Source organism: Psilocybe cubensis, chromosome 8 (assembly GCF_017499595.1).
Source record: "Psilocybe cubensis strain MGC-MH-2018 chromosome 8, whole genome shotgun sequence".
In the NCBI taxonomy this organism is placed as follows: domain Eukaryota; kingdom Fungi; phylum Basidiomycota; class Agaricomycetes; order Agaricales; family Agrocybaceae; genus Psilocybe; species Psilocybe cubensis.
In genome coordinates, this window is record NC_063006.1 from 3,083,754 (window position 1) to 3,100,302 (window position 16,549).

General features: G+C 45.5%; 4 protein-coding genes across 4 annotated transcripts; 2 read left to right on the forward strand and 2 right to left on the reverse strand.

Moving 5' to 3' along the window:
- Window positions 1-183: 183 nt before the first annotated feature.
- JR316_0009429 (uncharacterized protein) lies at window positions 184-1,627 on the forward strand (the record flags this gene model as incomplete). The annotated part of the gene is made up of 2 exons (XM_047895132.1): window positions 184-1,021; window positions 1,077-1,627. The coding sequence occupies 2 exons, from the start codon at window positions 184-186 to the stop codon at window positions 1,625-1,627; spliced, it is 1,389 nt and encodes a 462-aa protein (XP_047746591.1).
- Window positions 1,628-2,195: 568 nt separating this feature from the next.
- On the forward strand, window positions 2,196-2,755 carry JR316_0009430 (uncharacterized protein; the record flags this gene model as incomplete). Its single annotated transcript, XM_047895133.1, has 4 exons — window positions 2,196-2,278; window positions 2,340-2,384; window positions 2,437-2,556; window positions 2,608-2,755. 4 exons carry the CDS (start codon window positions 2,196-2,198, stop codon window positions 2,753-2,755), a joined length of 396 nt encoding a protein of 131 aa, XP_047746592.1.
- Window positions 2,756-3,080: 325 nt separating this feature from the next.
- JR316_0009431 (uncharacterized protein) lies at window positions 3,081-4,892 on the reverse strand (the record flags this gene model as incomplete). The annotated part of the gene is made up of 3 exons (XM_047895134.1): window positions 3,081-3,211; window positions 3,262-4,415; window positions 4,477-4,892. 3 exons carry the CDS (start codon window positions 4,890-4,892, stop codon window positions 3,081-3,083), a joined length of 1,701 nt encoding a protein of 566 aa, XP_047746593.1.
- Window positions 4,893-13,190: 8,298 nt separating this feature from the next.
- Window positions 13,191-14,597, reverse strand: JR316_0009432 (uncharacterized protein; the record flags this gene model as incomplete). Its single annotated transcript, XM_047895135.1, has 1 exon — window positions 13,191-14,597. One exon carries the CDS (start codon window positions 14,595-14,597, stop codon window positions 13,191-13,193), a length of 1,407 nt encoding a protein of 468 aa, XP_047746594.1.
- Window positions 14,598-16,549: the final 1,952 nt, after the last annotated feature.

Consider the following 16,549-nt stretch of genomic DNA (forward strand, 5'->3'; position numbering starts at 1 on the left):
TTCAGGCATGGACATACACTGTGTCTCGTATGCCCTACTTGTGTATTCTTGCGTGCAGAGACACAGGAACGTTCAGGCATGGACATACACTGTGCCTCGTATGCTTGATATCTTTACAGCTTAATATGATTTTTTATTTTCATTCCTCATACTAACTACACCTCCTCTACTCACTAGGTTATTATGGTGGCTCTTCAGGCGCTGTTTGACCTGCCTACTCGCCTTTTAAACGCGTTTATTTTGCAAGAGGCCTCACAGGATGATAATTTGGACGATGAAGAAGTTGAGTTACCTACACCAGCCCTCAAAACGTCGAAGGCGACAGATTACAACGACATTGTCGTGGACATCACTGAAGAACAACCTGGTGACGACCATCGCAAAGCAAGGCGCAACCTAGCAGCCAAAAACAGGCGTAAAAAGAGACGTGCGGAGGCTAAACAAGGACCTCTCGCGTATCATAATCCACGAGAGCATCCGCGGCACAAATCGGGCTCGAAGGCGCAATACGTCGATTTTAACACAGGCGACATTCCAGTGGTTCAAACTGGATACACCGCTTTGGATCGGGGCCTTGGAAGCCGTCGGGTGTACAAGCTTGCTGAGTTGGTAGGGGAAAAGTCGAAGTTCAAATTCACGTTGGTTAAGGCTCAATCGTACGCCCACTTACTTTTATCTTTGGAACTTGAACTGAAAAACATGAACCTCAGGGCGTCTATTCCAATTATTGACTCAGAAAATCACATCATCGGCGTCATCGCAAACCACCCGAAGGATGAATCCTGGGCCGAGCTTCAAAAACAAGCGGCAGATGCTCTAGAAAGGAACAGATCTGGCTGCCATGTTCCTCCCAAAGAACGTACACACCGACGAGGAAAGTTCACGACACTGCGCGCTGGGGTATCTCACGGAGGGGGCCAACGCGCACCTGGTAATCTGAAGAATCAGAAAGGAAATGCGAAGATACTTGAAGAACTCAATAGTCTCGAGCCTTTCAAACGATTTGCGGGCTTTGCTTCATGTAAGTAACTCAGTATATTTGATTATGCGTGTTTATTTTCTGATACGGATCCCAGCTGTTATGCATACATGGTTCAAGGATCTGTACAATTATTACGCCTCGACGCTCGACAAGCTTCATACCGAGTACCCACTTCTTCAGCGAATTTTTCCTCAGAGTATATTCAGCGCCGTATCTTACAACCTCGGACCATGTACCGCATGCTTTCCTCATAAGGACTTTGCCAACCTCGCCTTTGGAATGTGCGCGATCACCGCTTTAGGAGACTTTGACCACACCAAGGGCGGTCATTTGATACTCTGGGAGCTCAAACTGGTCATAGAGTTCCCGGCTGGGTGTACCATCTTGATTCCGTCGGCCTTGCTTACCCATTCCAACGTACCCGTCTCAAAACATGAACGTCGATATTCCTTTGCACAATATACTGCTGGCGGGATTTTCAGATGGGTGGAGAACGGCTTCAAATCGCGAGAAGAATATCTGTCAACATTGTCGAAGGCCCAACTTGAAGAGGATGTTGAGAAGAATACGAACAGATGGAAATTTGGGCTGTCATTACTGTCGGATGTACTGAAAAACAATCATATGAACGAGGGAGTACTGTAATAGGACTCTTAACATACAATATGAATGTCGTATAAATGTTACATACATGTATTATTGTTGCATAGGATCATTTGTACTCGCAGCGTTAGTTATATGTCTTGATGGATCCTCTTTGGTGATCTCGGAGACGCAAATTTGAGAGTATTTTCAACTTTCTGAGCTCAATTTTCAACCAGGAGTGATAAAATTTGCATCATCTTGATCGCATTTTCATAACAAACAAATAAGTAATGCTTTTAAGTGGAGCCACTTGATATGTGCAAAGGTGATCTCTGTGGACCATTTTACAGAATCTCTGGAAAACGACATCGACCTTTCGGGCTCAAAGCACACCTTTGAATCTGATTTTTTTTTTTTCTTTCGAAAATCGACACATTACTATTTTACATTATTTGTGGTCATCTTAAATAGCGTGGTTGATCATCAGAATAAGTAGCTGTTGAATATTTTAGAATGCTGGACTCTCATCTCTCGCGCATAAAGGCAAATATAAAGACGCCGATGAGCTCTATTTTAGGATATCGGTAGAAATAAGCAACTTGACCACTAATTGTACAGAAATAGTGCCATGGCAAGACGTGCTGCCTCCAAAGCTTTCAAACATATCAATCGTCCCTTGTATTTAAGGCGTCGACAAGCATACTATGAGGCGTAAGTATTTCAATACTTATTCAACGCGAGTACGACTGCATGTTGATGTACGATACTTCAGATATCGAGATGTCGAAAAGCGCAAGTCAGCAGAACGATCGCGTAGGTGAGTAGAACTAGTGCTAAATTTACAAACTTAGAAATTGACATTGTTCTAGGCGTAAAAATTTGCCTGAAGATGAGCTCGCCGCTGCTCGACAGAAGCATAGAGAAGCACAGGCTCGTTACAGGGCCAAAAACCGCACACTTCTCAATGCAAAAGCAAAAATATATTACAGGTATTTTATTTCTTAACAAGACTGTCCTACAAATACTAATCTATGCAACAGACGACGTAAACTTAAAGCTGAAAAGGCGCAAAGGGGGGAGGAGAGTGAAGAAGAGCTCGACGACGAAGCAGAATGGATCCGATTGAGTGCCATGGCCGAAGAGATTTCAGAGGAGGAATGGCTCCGCAGGCACGGAAGGCCATTATGACGTGGCTCCGCAGGTACAGATGGCCATTTGGACGCCTGTTGAGAGCTTTCCGAGCTTATTGAATGCTATTTCTTGTTACCACGCGGTATAGATGTGTAAATACAGTAATTATGCCCTTAGACCAGCTCAGACCACATGTTTTTCTGTTGTTGTTCACTCAATTTGGCAGGGTAAACTTCTAGAAAGTTATGGTGCATGTTGCCTGTGATTAATCTTATCATGCAATTGGAATTTTGTTGCAACCCAAGCGCAAAAAACAGAACCACAAGTCAATTTCAACCACAGGGCGGTACAGAACAACACATGTAATCTACATATTTTGTACCTACTGAGTTCCAGACCCAGGCTCACCCGACCTGTCCAAGCCATTGCCCAAGACTTTGCCATCTCCAGAAGTGTCCATGATGACTGAAGACTCAGTATCCGCTGGCTGACTCTGTGAAGAAGAGCCTGCACCTGTGTTTAGAGATAAGCAAGAGAACAAGCTAAGAAAAAGTAAAAAATACCTGTGTTTTCAGTTCCATGCCCATTTGCCCCAGTCGAGGATGATGAGGACGCCTCAGGTCTTCTCGGATACAATGCCACCATGTGCTGCCCAATTGCACGGAGAAGATTCCGTCGACGTTCATGCGCCTCGTCCGAAAGAGTTGGCCAATCAGCAGGGGTTGCCGCTGTAGCCCATTGATGACGTATAACCTCTCCAAGACGATCGAAAAGAGCCTGGTCCTCCCTGGTGAAGCTCCAGCGACCCGAATAGAAGTCATCTTCACTGTAGGGGGGGTAAGGAGTTGCTGGACGCGAAGGAACTTGACCCCAGCCGGAACTTGTTGGTGCTGCCGAAGGACTTGAAGGCGTCGCGGATACCGGCGCATCAGACGGTGCGGAAGAAGTGGAGGGTGCATCAGATTGAAGTGGGGGAGGGTTTGACGAGCTTGATGCTACTGCAGCAGAATACGAGGGAGGAGCTCCTGTACCAAATACATCGTTGTCATTGTTGCGAACGGGAGCTTTACCTTTGTTCTGACGAGACTTAATGACCGGGGCCTCGTCGTCCGAATCATCCCAAGATGGGGCCTTGCCTTCCGTAGTATGCTTCCGGGACTTAATGATCCTGAGCCTTTTGGAGGGCCGAACAGGACTACCAAGAGATCCACGAGCCCTGATGCGTGATGTAGAGCTGCGTGTCGGGCTGACATATTGTCGTGACAGACGAATTGCACGAGCCGTGAGTGGAGAACCGAATCCAATAGGGATTGGATTCGGTTCTGTGCCAAACCGTGCAGTGGGATCCAATACCTTTGCTGAACTTGAAGCTACTGCAGACCTCGAAGACTCCAATGATCGAGAGGCATTGGAACATGCAGGGCGTGTAGAGGCCAGAGATTCCGGGGCCTTGTTCGATGCAGAAGTGGCGGAATGGGCAGCAGATGCAGTGGGTGCAGTACGTCGTGGTGGATCTGAGCTGGGAGGAATAGCCGCCGATGATGAAGGAGCGGGCGCCAATGATGAAACCGTGGGAACTGGGGGCCGGACAGGCTGCACAATTCGGACATCGCCCGCATTAAACCGTTCCGTGTAGTAGGCAATAGCCTCTGCCCACGAAAAGAATTGCCGAACGGCATATCCAGGGACCAAAAACAAAATATTCATGTCGACTTGACTGTGTGTGTGAAGACAAATAATCAGATATTAAGAAGTAAAATAACCGTGTAAATACGTACTCTTCCCGATCAAAGATACCCACAATGTAGCCTACAGTAATAACCAGAAGTATCATAGCCGGCGACACAAGCTCCATGGGGCGGGGGACACGACTAGAGGAAAAATTCACCCCATAGAAAGGGAGGGCAGACAGATCCGTAGTGGCTGGCATGGAAGTTTGAGAGGCAGCGCTGACGGAGGTGGCAGAATCCATGTGGGTAGGTGCAGTAGGGACTACGGACGGTGCGGGAGGAGCTTGCTGCGCGGACGATGCGGGAGCAGGAGCTTGCTGCGACACAGAAGAGTTGGTCGAAGAAAGAGTGGATGGCTGAGAAGAGTCCGGCAAAGACGTTGGGTCGTTTGCAGGAGGTTGATCTCGAGAGCCACCCATGGGTGGCTCTCGAGAGCTTGACGGCGAAGGTGGGGGAGGATCCATAGTGGGCCAGAAGTCCAAGCTTGGATCTTTTTAATGTTAAAATAATGTTCCAAAAATTTTGCAATGTGGAAACTCGCGTATTTTCAAATTTAAAGCATGTGGTTGGGTGTCTACGACCCAGGCCGTGTCCACAAGGACGCCTTTGTGCGTTGAAGATCGAAGTTTGTGATTGGTTATAAACTATATGTAATCCAACAAACACAAACCCCAGGGAAAGAGTAGTCCAGACTGGATAGGACGAAACCTTCTCCTAAGTTTCTTAAGGGAGGACGCTGCCTAGGATTTAAGTAGATTAGGATGGTGTGGATTGTGAAGGGTAATGAAAGCGAAATAGTAAGAAGAGGATAACCGGGTCGTCTGGGTACAATAGTAAATAAGCCTTCCGAAAATGGGATGGAACCGTGGAATTGGATGGCGGGTGTATATGGAAAGCGTGAAGAAGATGCGTAGATTGCGTATGAGAAATCAATAAATGTGAATCTTAGAGGGGTTGTCTGAAGTGAGTGGGGAACGTTCCGAGGGGAGATAAGAAGATGACTAGGAGTCGGAATGTCGTTAACGGGCTGAATCTTGAAGAATGGTGAAAGTGTCTTTAAATTGACAATCTTTCTGAAGCTTGGAATGAAGCTATACGTCGCAGGAGTATTGACTGAATCGAGGATGAAAGACTAAGTCTGTCTCGAATGAAATCGCTCCAGATGAGTTGACGGAGGGAAAGGATGTCTTGAATACACTCCTAACGGCGATGGTTGGAAGGTGTAGAAAGAGTAGGAGCGGTGACGGATTGAATGGAGGAGAGGAAGTAGGGAAGTACTGGAGGTCTGGATAGAAGTTGGATATTCAATGCTGAGAAGAAGAGGCGTTGGATGAGGAGGATGACTGGTCTCGGATGAAATCCTCTCTTAATGGAAAGCGAGATGACTTCGGATGAATGGAAGTAAACTTGGTCTCGACGGAGGGTGGAACTGATGACTGAATTGGACTTGGGTTTGGGCTTGGCTTGAACTTGAGCTTGGAATTGAAATGAATCGATGTGGATTGACTTGAAATTGACTTGACTTAGATGAAAATTGACTTGCTTTGAAGAAAGTGGGGACTGGGTGTAACTTTCCTATCGTTTCGTGTAATTCTACTACAGCTTTTATACTAAAAGCTACGTGAACGAAATACCAATCTAAGCTACTGAAAACCGAGTCATATACTGTACAAAGTGTCAAGAATGAGGCTACGCAAGTGTAACAATAAGCAAGAACAATAAGACATGTCAATATCGACACGACGACAGATAAGAAATGAATAGGATGAGTAAGAAAGAAGTGTATGACGAAGGTGAATGGTAATACAGATTAGATAAAAGAAGCAAGGATGAGTCAGAAAGCATAGAAGATTGGTAAGACAAAGACAATAAAAGCGCAATAGACAATAGAAAAGATATAAATAAACACAAAAGGATGAGTAAGACAAACCAAAAATAAGTTGGAATGAGTAATCCGCAGCCTGACGCTGAGTAAGACCATTGAATTGATAAAAATAGAGTTGACAGTCCGGCTGTGCAAGGCAGTGTAGAAAGCTATGCAGTTTGATGGTTGACTGATCCGTCGCATAGCCTTGATGATCTGACGAAGTGACATGATCCGGAATAACTTGGCTTCCATGTGACAAGTGTTGATAAGATAAGATGTGTGGATGACTTATGGAAAGAATGACTGCTTGGGTTGAGGGCGTCGTGTGTAGATCCAAAATGAACATCTCATCTCCAATCAGGATTGGGGTATGATATCCGTCCCAAACTTGAGAAATCAACCGTCCCCGGTTGCGGAAGGAAGGGGGGGATAGATTAGAAATCGTCCATATCGTCGCTCCATGTGTCTTCATCTTCCTCACTCTCGTGTCCAAGTTCTCTGATCATCCGGTCTAGCTGAGGTCGAGGAATGACTGAACCGTCTCGTGGAAAATAGCGAAGAAGTCGGAAAGCAGCTACGCCTTGAGCCAGTTGCGTACCATTAAGTTCTCTAAGCACATATGATCCTCCTCGTGTCTGTCGTACAACTTCGTAAGGTCCAAGGTATCGTGGCTTGTGCTTGCGATTCATCTCCTTCTCGACTTGACTGTTCCTAACGAGGACTAGATCACCAAACTTGAAGCTTTCTTGTCGAAGACGTCGAGCAAATCGTCGTTCAAAAGTAGCTTTGGATTGAAGTCGTGATTGTTTCAGAACGTCGGCTATGTTGGCTAAGTCTTCATCTCGTTCCATGAGTTGTCGAACACGGAGAGCTAGGAGATCTTCGGAACTCATTCCTTGTCGGAATCCATCAACTAGAAATGTGGCTTCAAGGAGATCAAATGGAAGAACAGGATGAACACCATGCATGACGTAGAAAGGGGATGTGGCCAGTCTAGAGGTCGGTCGCCGCAAGCTTTGAGAATGGATTCACGGAAGTCAATGTGACCACGTTCAATAGATCCATTGGCTTTAGAGTTGTAAGGAGAAATGCGAACTTGAGGAATGCCGTACTTTTCCATCAAAAGACTGAAAGCGCCAGAGACTTCTACTCCATTGTCCGTGCGTACAATAGCAATAGCACCATATCGGCATATGACTTCTTCCCAAAAGAAAGTGGCCAGCTCTTCGGAACGTAAAGACTTGAGGGCACGTCCTTCAGGTGCACGTGATAAGTCGTCTCGGGCTAGGACTACGTATCGGAAGCGTCCAGACTTGGGCATGTACATGACGTCGACATTGATGATAGTGAAGATAGTTGGGGTAGCTGTGATAGTGATAGGAACTTCGCTTTTCTTGGTGGATCTGATCTGACATTCATGGCAAGTAGCGAGATGATGCTTGATATCCTGAAAAAGAAATGGCCAGAAAAACCGAATGCGAATAACTCCAAACACACCGTATACTCCTCGATGTCCGAGTTCTTCATGAGCTTGAGTAAGAATGAGACGTCGCTTGTCTGGATCTAGAATAACCAAGAGTGGAGGTCTTCCTTGTCGTCGTCGATAGAGTTGATCATCTTTGAGATAGTACTGAGTAGCGCGAGCAAGGAATCGTCGTCGGGACTGCAAATTGGGAAAAGGGGGTATAGTTTGGTCTGTAAGAAATTGAAGAATTTGTCGAAGTGTCCGTTCTTGAGAAGAAGAAGAAGCAATAAAAGAAGGAAGCGAGATAGAGTCATACGATGGCATAGAAGAGGGAGTAAAAAGAAAAGTAGGGAAAAATTTGACCGTATTAAGAAGAGCAATATCGTCGAGCCAGTCATCGTCTTCTTGAGGTTCTTCTAACTCTTCAGAAGTTGGTTGTCGCCTTGAAAGTCCATCAGGTCCACGATGATTACCGGCCTTTACATGGATGAGCTTGAAGTCAAAGAGAAGAATGCCTTGTATCCATCGATTCATACTAGCACTAGGCTGCAAGTCAGGCTGATTGAGCATGCCTTTGATGTACTTGGCGTCGACTTCAACGTAGAGGTTCTTGACTCCAATAAGATAGAGGCGGAATTCTCGAAGAGCACGGAAAAGACCATATAACTCAAGCTTGGGCTGACTGTATCGTGCTTCTCGTGGATTAAGTGAGATAGAACCATAGCGGACAGGTCGTCGGATGCCTTCTTTGTCAAGCTGATAGAGAATAATACCAATAGCAATGTGAGAAGTGTCCACGGCAAGAATAACTGGGCGATCGGATGAATAGTCAATAGAAGTGAGAACAGGAGGATTGGAAATGATTTCTTTGAGAGTTTGGAAAGAGTCTTCTCGTTGTTGAGTCCAGACAAAGGGTTCGTCCTTACGATAGAGTTCTGTGAGTGGTCGGACAAGGGCTGAGTAATTTCTGATCCAAACACGCATTGTTCCGCATAGACCTAGAAAGGATCGGATGTCGTGAACAGACTTTGGTCGTGGCCAATCAGTGACTTTCTGTATCTTACTCTGATCGGGTAGTCGTCCATCCGGAGTGCATAACTGTCCAAGGATAAGAACTTTAGGCTGAGCGAGCTGAGTCTTTGGTCCAGAAAATGTAGCACCAGCACATCCCATGCGGTGCATAACTCGATGAACATCTTGAGCGTGTTCCCAGACAAATCGTCGTATTCCTGGATTTTCTGGAAGTGTTTCTGGATTGCCGTCCTCGTCTAAGTACTGTGTTGGAGGGACTTTGATAGGAACATCGTCGATAAAGACATTGGCTACGTGAGGGATCTCGTCACGAAGGATGAAAGTTGTACAGGCTTGAAATTCCGCTACTGCATTCGTATATCCCATAGGCATTGAAGTAAGTCGAAGAGGTCCAATAGGCGACTGGAATGTGGTAAGATCTCGGCTCATAGGATGGATTTTGCGTGCGTCATATCCCCAATATAAGTCAAAGACCGTGTAAATAGAATGACCAGCAAAGGGAACCACAAAGTCGTCAAGAACTGGAGGAACTCCTGCGTCGCGATAGGAAATAGAGTTAAGAATCTGCAGATCATGAACTAGACGGATAGCACCAGATGTCTTCTTCTTGACCCAGAAAATTGGAGAGCGATACGGAGCTTGGCTTGGTTCGTATACTCCAGCGTCTATCTTTTCACGTAAGAGACTGATAACTTGATCCTTGATGCCGGGTGGAATAGGAATATTTCGGACTACCCAGGGCTCGTGATCCTCAACAGGAAAGATGTATGGAGAGAAGTATTCTTCAGAAAATGTTCCACGTTCGGACTGATGAAAAGCGAGTGAGCGTTCATTGAGTTTAAGAATATGAAGGAAAAGCTTTTCTTCTTCCGGCCATAGGAATTTGTTGGCGTTAATGTTCATTGATTGTATGCGTTCAAGAGTGAGTCTGGTTGTTGGCGTAAAGGCAGGGGGATGGAGTGGGAGAGGTGGGAGAGATAATAAGGGATCAACAGGAATTCGTCGTATAACTTTGGCCGATTCTGGAGTAACCCGATTTATAGGTCTAACTTTCCGATCGACTCGTTTATAGGCTGTATTGGCAGAAGAGGGGGAAAGAATAGGTGATATGAATTGATTCATGGAGGCTCGGAAGGTTGATAGTGTCGATCCTGACGCGGCAGTGAATACAAAACCAATTGTAGGATAGCTTGACGACCTTGCCGAATTAGTTCGGTTGACGGTGGGTTTAGCAGTAATATCTGAATTGAGTGACCATGATCTCGCATAAATGCTTTGATCTATCCGAAATTTCTGTAGGTCTTGACCCATCAGAGGTAATGGAGTGGTCGTCCTTCTTATCTTGTCCGTAAGCTTGATTTTTCGCTCTTTGTGGATAAGATGAAGCCCTTTCCGATTCTGTAGGAGTTCGAGGTGTATTGGAGGCGTGATGGTGGTGTATATTGGAGATAGAGATTCCGTATAGCATTCCTTTGGGAGGTTGCGCGTATTTCTCCAAGAACTCTGCAATAGGTGACCTGAGGATTTGTTTGCGGACTGAAGTGGTAAAGCGGGGGTGGAACAAATAAATAAAAGGGAGGAATAAATAAAGGTTAGTTTAACGACTTTTCGGTCGACGTACATACAAATGGATAAAGTGGAAAGAAAATGAAAATAAAAGGTAAAGGAAAAGGTTGTATGGCGTGGAGTTGCCATTGAGAGTGTGAATGTGAGGAAAAGGCGCATAAAAGAAAAGTGGAGGCGTTCAAGAACTCGTTGCACAAATGAAAAATCTACATAAGTGTCCGTGAAATGGAAAAGAGAAACGCAAAATGTGGAAATAAAATGGGAGGTGGAATAAAGGCATAACGATGAGGAAGAAGAAACACCAGCAACAGCAAAGGTGACAAAGAAAAATTGAGGGGATCGGAGAACAAAGAGAGGGCGTTGAGGAAGCAAGCTGATGTCCATGCACCGTCCAGATAGTCAGTACAATGTGTTGGCGTCCAAGGGATGCTCTTCCGTGTTGTCAATACAAAAGGGACTTTCTTCTCCATACTGATAGTACCATTCGTTTCCATCGTCCATATTTGAAGCTCGCGATTCGTGCATTGTGCTGGTTATTGGAAAAGGTAAAAGGGAAGAATTGTGGTCGACCTCTTTGCCATTTTGAGCGATTCGTAGCTCTTCTTCATCCTCGTTTAATGGCTCCTTCGGACTGTCGTGGGCTACTCGCAGAGGATGTACCAAAGCTTTTGGGCCTCGATGATGCTCGTCTACATTTGCGGTGACCGTCGATGATACACGTGTTTCTTGGTGAATCATAATCGAAAGAGGCGTCTCTGGAAGAGCAGAATTTCGGGAATGAGGTTGGGGAATAGAAGAAGCGTTTTGAGAGCGAATGGATTGGGGAATAAAATGAGTCCAGGATGCTGAGTGACGTTGGCCCATTGGATAGGCACTGACTGAAGCAGAGTGGTTAGATTGAGACGAGATACCAGTGCGACTGAAGTGTAGAATAGTTGGAGTCGTCGTCAAGTTTATATGGCTGTCTCTCTGCGGATAAACATAATGGACAAAGGCCGTTCCTGTTCGGTCAGAAACAACACAAGTAGGAGAAGAATAAGTGGCGTCGTATAGAATCCAGTCTTCAAAGCGCAAGTGGGGGTTGAGCATTCCCATAGCCGTAAGGTGAGTATTGTCAGAAGAGAATTGAATAGCTTCTACTTCGGGTGAGCTCAATTGTTCCATTTCTGGATCGTCGTCAGCTGGTTCTTCTTCATGTGGGTTGTTATTGTCTGAAGTGTGGGATTTGATGGACGGATTGACAGATGGTGATGGTGGCTGTTCTATTTGTGGGGCCTCATGTGTGGAATCGTAAGGTGGTGTGGAAATATGACCATAATGGGCTGTCGCATTGAATTGAGAAGTTCCCGAGTCATCTTGATACATTGAGTCATAATCGGAAGCGTAGAGACCGTGAGAGGAGTCCTGAGTCGAGTCATGTTTGCAGTTGGAGTCAGAGAAAGAGGGTGCATCTTGTGAAGTGGATAAGTCCTCATTTGGGTTAGCAGATTCGTCCCGATTCAGAGATTGTTGCCTAGTAAGGATAGATAACTCGATCATAGAAGGGGTAGGTGATGGATAGCGAAGGTCGTCCAATAATTCACCGGATTCTAGATCTTCTTCAATTTCACCTTCTTCGGCATCCGGATTAGCTAAGGAGAGGTCGTTGTGTGCTAACATTGTGTGGGGGGTCTTGTCGTAAATGGTATCCGTGAAGTAACGCCGGTCGTGCTGAGTATCAGGTGTCACAAGGAATTTCTGCTCACGTGTAGGATCTTTGACGTCATAGAAGGCAATGAAGGTCCCTTCGGGTCGTTCTAGAATGTCCACATAGTTGTCACGGGTCCATGGACGTCCCAAGAGTATATCAAACTGGACTTTGTCGGATACATAGCAATGAGCACGCGTCCTGACTGTACCAATATCAAGTTGAACATTTCCAACGAATCCAAGCATGTGGGATTTGCCGCCATGAATATCGACCATAACAATAGTATTCCGGCTGTCCATCGGCAACTTGACAATCTTCTTCCAAGCCTGTTCGCTTAGAATGTTCTGCGTAGATCCACTGTCAATCAAGGCATTGAGTTCGTGACCATTACACATTAATGTGATTCGAAGAAGGGGCTCGTGAGCGCGAAGGGATTCGACTGAATTGGTCTCGTGCATGTATTGAACAGGTACGTCCTTTTCGGCACTGCGAATGATGTCTAGAACTTCCTTATCGGAAAGCTTTAAGTTGCCGTTTGCCAATGAAGCTTTGAATTCGTCGACAGTAAGGGTCTTGCCTTTGATGCTGTTGATAAGAAGGGTCCTAAGGTCCTTTGAAACTCCAAGTAGCTCGCCGAACGTCGCATTAACGGGTTGATTAAGGCATCGTCTGAGAATGGCCATAGTGTCGACAGTTTGGGATATGTCAGAGACACGTTTCTGAGGTGCTGCACGTGGCTTGGTAACTGATTTGCCTCGTTCTAGACTAGGAGTGACATCTTCCATGATTTGATCATCATCGGCCGGATCAAAAACCTCGTGTCGTTGGGCAGTCTCGGGATGTTCCGTTGGATTTGCCCTAATCGGGACATTGGGTTGAGCTTGTTTGACAGGAATTGATGGATTCATTTCGGCAGAAGGTTGATTAATTGACGGGATTGGGACAGGTTGAATGGAAGTGGAGCTAGGCACATTGTTCGGCAATCCAGAGTTAGCCGGACGTTTAAGAATAGATGGGATCTGAGAAGAATCCTTAGCTTTACTCATTTCCGCTCGCTTCCCTTTCAGATACGCGGGTTCCGGAGGTACCACAGCGTCCATGACCTGTTTGCGTGCAGCACGTGTTCGCTTTTCAGTTGGGATTCAATTACCAGGACCTGCCAGCGTAAACTCAAACTCGTCTTCTCCATCCCAGGTTCCAATGTCGTCCTCTTCTTCTTCTGCAACCATGGCTCTGTAGTTCTTGAACATCTGACCATAATATGCTTCGGATATGGCTATGCTTGTGGTAGCAACTTGAGGAGGAGGAGGAGGAGGCTGTTGTTGACGAAGGACTGCTTGTGCGATTGACTCTCCATTCTGGCGAATAATGCGGGATCCATCAGGGAAGACAACTCGATTGCTACTGTCTCTGGAGATGAGCTTGCGGTTTGTAAGATCAATGAGCGTCGGGCAGTTGTTGATTCCATGGCCTTGTTGGTGGCAACCATAGCAGATGATCTCGGATGCGGACTGACGTGGTGCTCGTGGTGCTGGAGGTGCTGACTGACTTGCGATTGGGACTGGCTGAGCTGGCTGTGCACTTGGATTCATAATGGCCGGAGCAATGAGCATGTTAGCAAGAGCGGGTTCCAACTTGATGGCGCGAAGATAATAAATGGCGTACGAAGAATCATGGATGGTGAGCTTCGACATCTGCTTGATCAAGTTCTCCACTTTGTCGTCCTTGTGCGCTTGCTTCTCTTCCTTGTCTAGATCCTGAAAAATGCGCTTGGTCTCTTCCGGGGGATTGTATGGACGTTCACGGGCATCGCGTGTCTCAATGTTAGGAAACATCTCCTGTAAGTACTTCTTGATCTCGTCAAAGACTGATGAGCGCTCTGGATACGAATCCTTTGGAGGAATAAGAGACGTGAAGGGGCGTGCAGAAGGATTGTCAAAGATTCCAACGTCAAAGCGGTCTCGTTTAAAGATGATTTCAACTGCCTTGGTGACGTCTTCAATGGAAAAAGGTGAGGAGAGATCGATATGAGGATTAAAGACCATGATCTTGCTTTCGAGCGCAGGTCGGAGGGATTCATTGATTCCTAGCCAGAAGTATTGATTGTATTCCGTCTTGGATATCTTGTTGTTGTTGAGAAGCCAACCAGCGATGTGAATGTATTGCTTCTGATACTCGCGGAAGTCGTCGAGAGAGCGCATAGAAAGATTGGAGTGTTGGAAAGCGTAAGCACGAAGAGTACTCAACGTGAACTTCTGCGTTGTCCTAGCATGATCAAAGATCTTGAGCATATCAGTCTTGAGTCGTTCCCATTGCTTGGCATGGTGGCTGGGTAAACCTTCAATGATTTCTCTGCTCTCTTGGTTGCAGCATTGAACCATGTATCGTACTTTGTCATCGTCGAGAGTGACATTGTACTGATCAAAAATGCGGTCGCAGTGATCCAAGAAGTTCTTGACGTCAATGTAAGATCCAGTGAATTTTGGAGCAGCACTAGATTTAGGAACAGGCATATCGACAGGAGTACGTTGGATGATGGTAGTAGCCATAGTGGGAGTAGAGGATGGAAGCGGATTGCCAGAATCAGTCATAGCGTAAACCAGTTACAGAGTCAGAAAGTGTCGCCTAGAATTGTTGCCTAGAGTTGCCTAGAGAATAGACCAGCGAAGCGAAGTAACCTGTAAAGAAAAAGAGTCGAAATGGATGGAATGGAAGTGATAAAGTGGTAGATTGCTGTGTTCCTAATACAAAATCCTAATTAACCCTCCCTCGCGGTGGGCTCCAGATGAAGATCGAAGTTTGTGATTGGTTATAAACTATATGTAATCCAACAAACACAAACCCCAGGGAAAGAGTGGTCCAGACTGGATAGGACGAAACCTTCTCCTAAGTTTCTTAAGGGAGGACGCTGCCTAGGATTTAAGTAGATTAGGATGGTGTGGATTGTGAAGGGTAATGAAAGCGAAATAGTAAGAAGAGGATAACCGGGTCGTCTGGGTACAATAGTAAATAAGCCTTCCGAAAATGGGATGGAACCGTGGAATTGGATGGCGGGTGTATATGGAAAGCGTGAAGAAGATGCGTAGATTGCGTATGAGAAATCAATAAATGTGAATCTTAGAGGGGTTGTCTGAAGTGAGTGGGGAACGTTCCGAGGGGAGATAAGAAGATGACTAGGAGTCGGAATGTCGTTAACGGGCTGAATCTTGAAGAATGGTGAAAGTGTCTTTAAATTGACAATCTTTCTGAAGCTTGGAATGAAGCTATACGTCGCAGGAGTATTGACTGAATCGAGGATGAAAGACTAAGTCTGTCTCGAATGAAATCGCTCCAGATGAGTTGACGGAGGGAAAGGATGTCTTGAATACACTCCTAACGGCGATGGTTGGAAGGTGTAGAAAGAGTAGGAGCGGTGACGGATTGAATGGAGGAGAGGAAGTAGGGAAGTACTGGAGGTCTGGATAGAAGTTGGATATTCAATGCTGAGAAGAAGAGGCGTTGGATGAGGAGGATGACTGGTCTCGGATGAAATCCTCTCTTAATGGAAAGCGAGATGACTTCGGATGAATGGAAGTAAACTTGGTCTCGACGGAGGGTGGAACTGATGACTGAATTGGACTTGGGTTTGGGCTTGGCTTGAACTTGAGCTTGGAATTGAAATGAATCGATGTGGATTGACTTGAAATTGACTTGACTTAGATGAAAATTGACTTGCTTTGAAGAAAGTGGGGACTGGGTGTAACTTTCCTATCGTTTCGTGTAATTCTACTACAGCTTTTATACTAAAAGCTACGTGAACGAAATACCAATCTAAGCTACTGAAAACCGAGTCATATACTGTACAAAGTGTCAAGAATGAGGCTATGCAAGTGTAACAATAAGCAAGAACAATAAGACATGTCAATATCGACACGACGACAGATAAGAAATGAATAGGATGAGTAAGAAAGAAGTGTATGACGAAGGTGAATGGTAATACAGATTAGATAAAAGAAGCAAGGATGAGTCAGAAAGCATAGAAGATTGGTAAGACAAAGACAATAAAAGCGCAACAGACAATAGAAAAGATATAAATAAACACAAAAGGATGAGTAAGACAAACCAAAAATAAGTTGGAATGAGTAATCCGCAGCCTGACGCTGAGTAAGACCATTGAATTGATAAAAATAGAGTTGACAGTCCGGCTGTGCAAGGCAGTGTAGAAAGCTATGCAGTTTGATGGTTGACTGATCCGTCGCATAGCCTTGATGATCTGACGAAGTGACATGATCCGGAATAACGTGGCTTCCATGTGACAAGTGTTGATAAGATAAGATGTGTGGATGACTTATGGAAAGAATGACTGCTTGGGTTGAGGGCGTCGTGTGTAGATCCAAAATGAACATCTCATCTCCAATCAGGATTGGGGTATGATAGCATGCCTTGGCTGTATTGGCAAATTATTTGATTTGAGCGGTAGATATGGAGGATAACTCTGCAAATCTATCAAAAACATACTCAT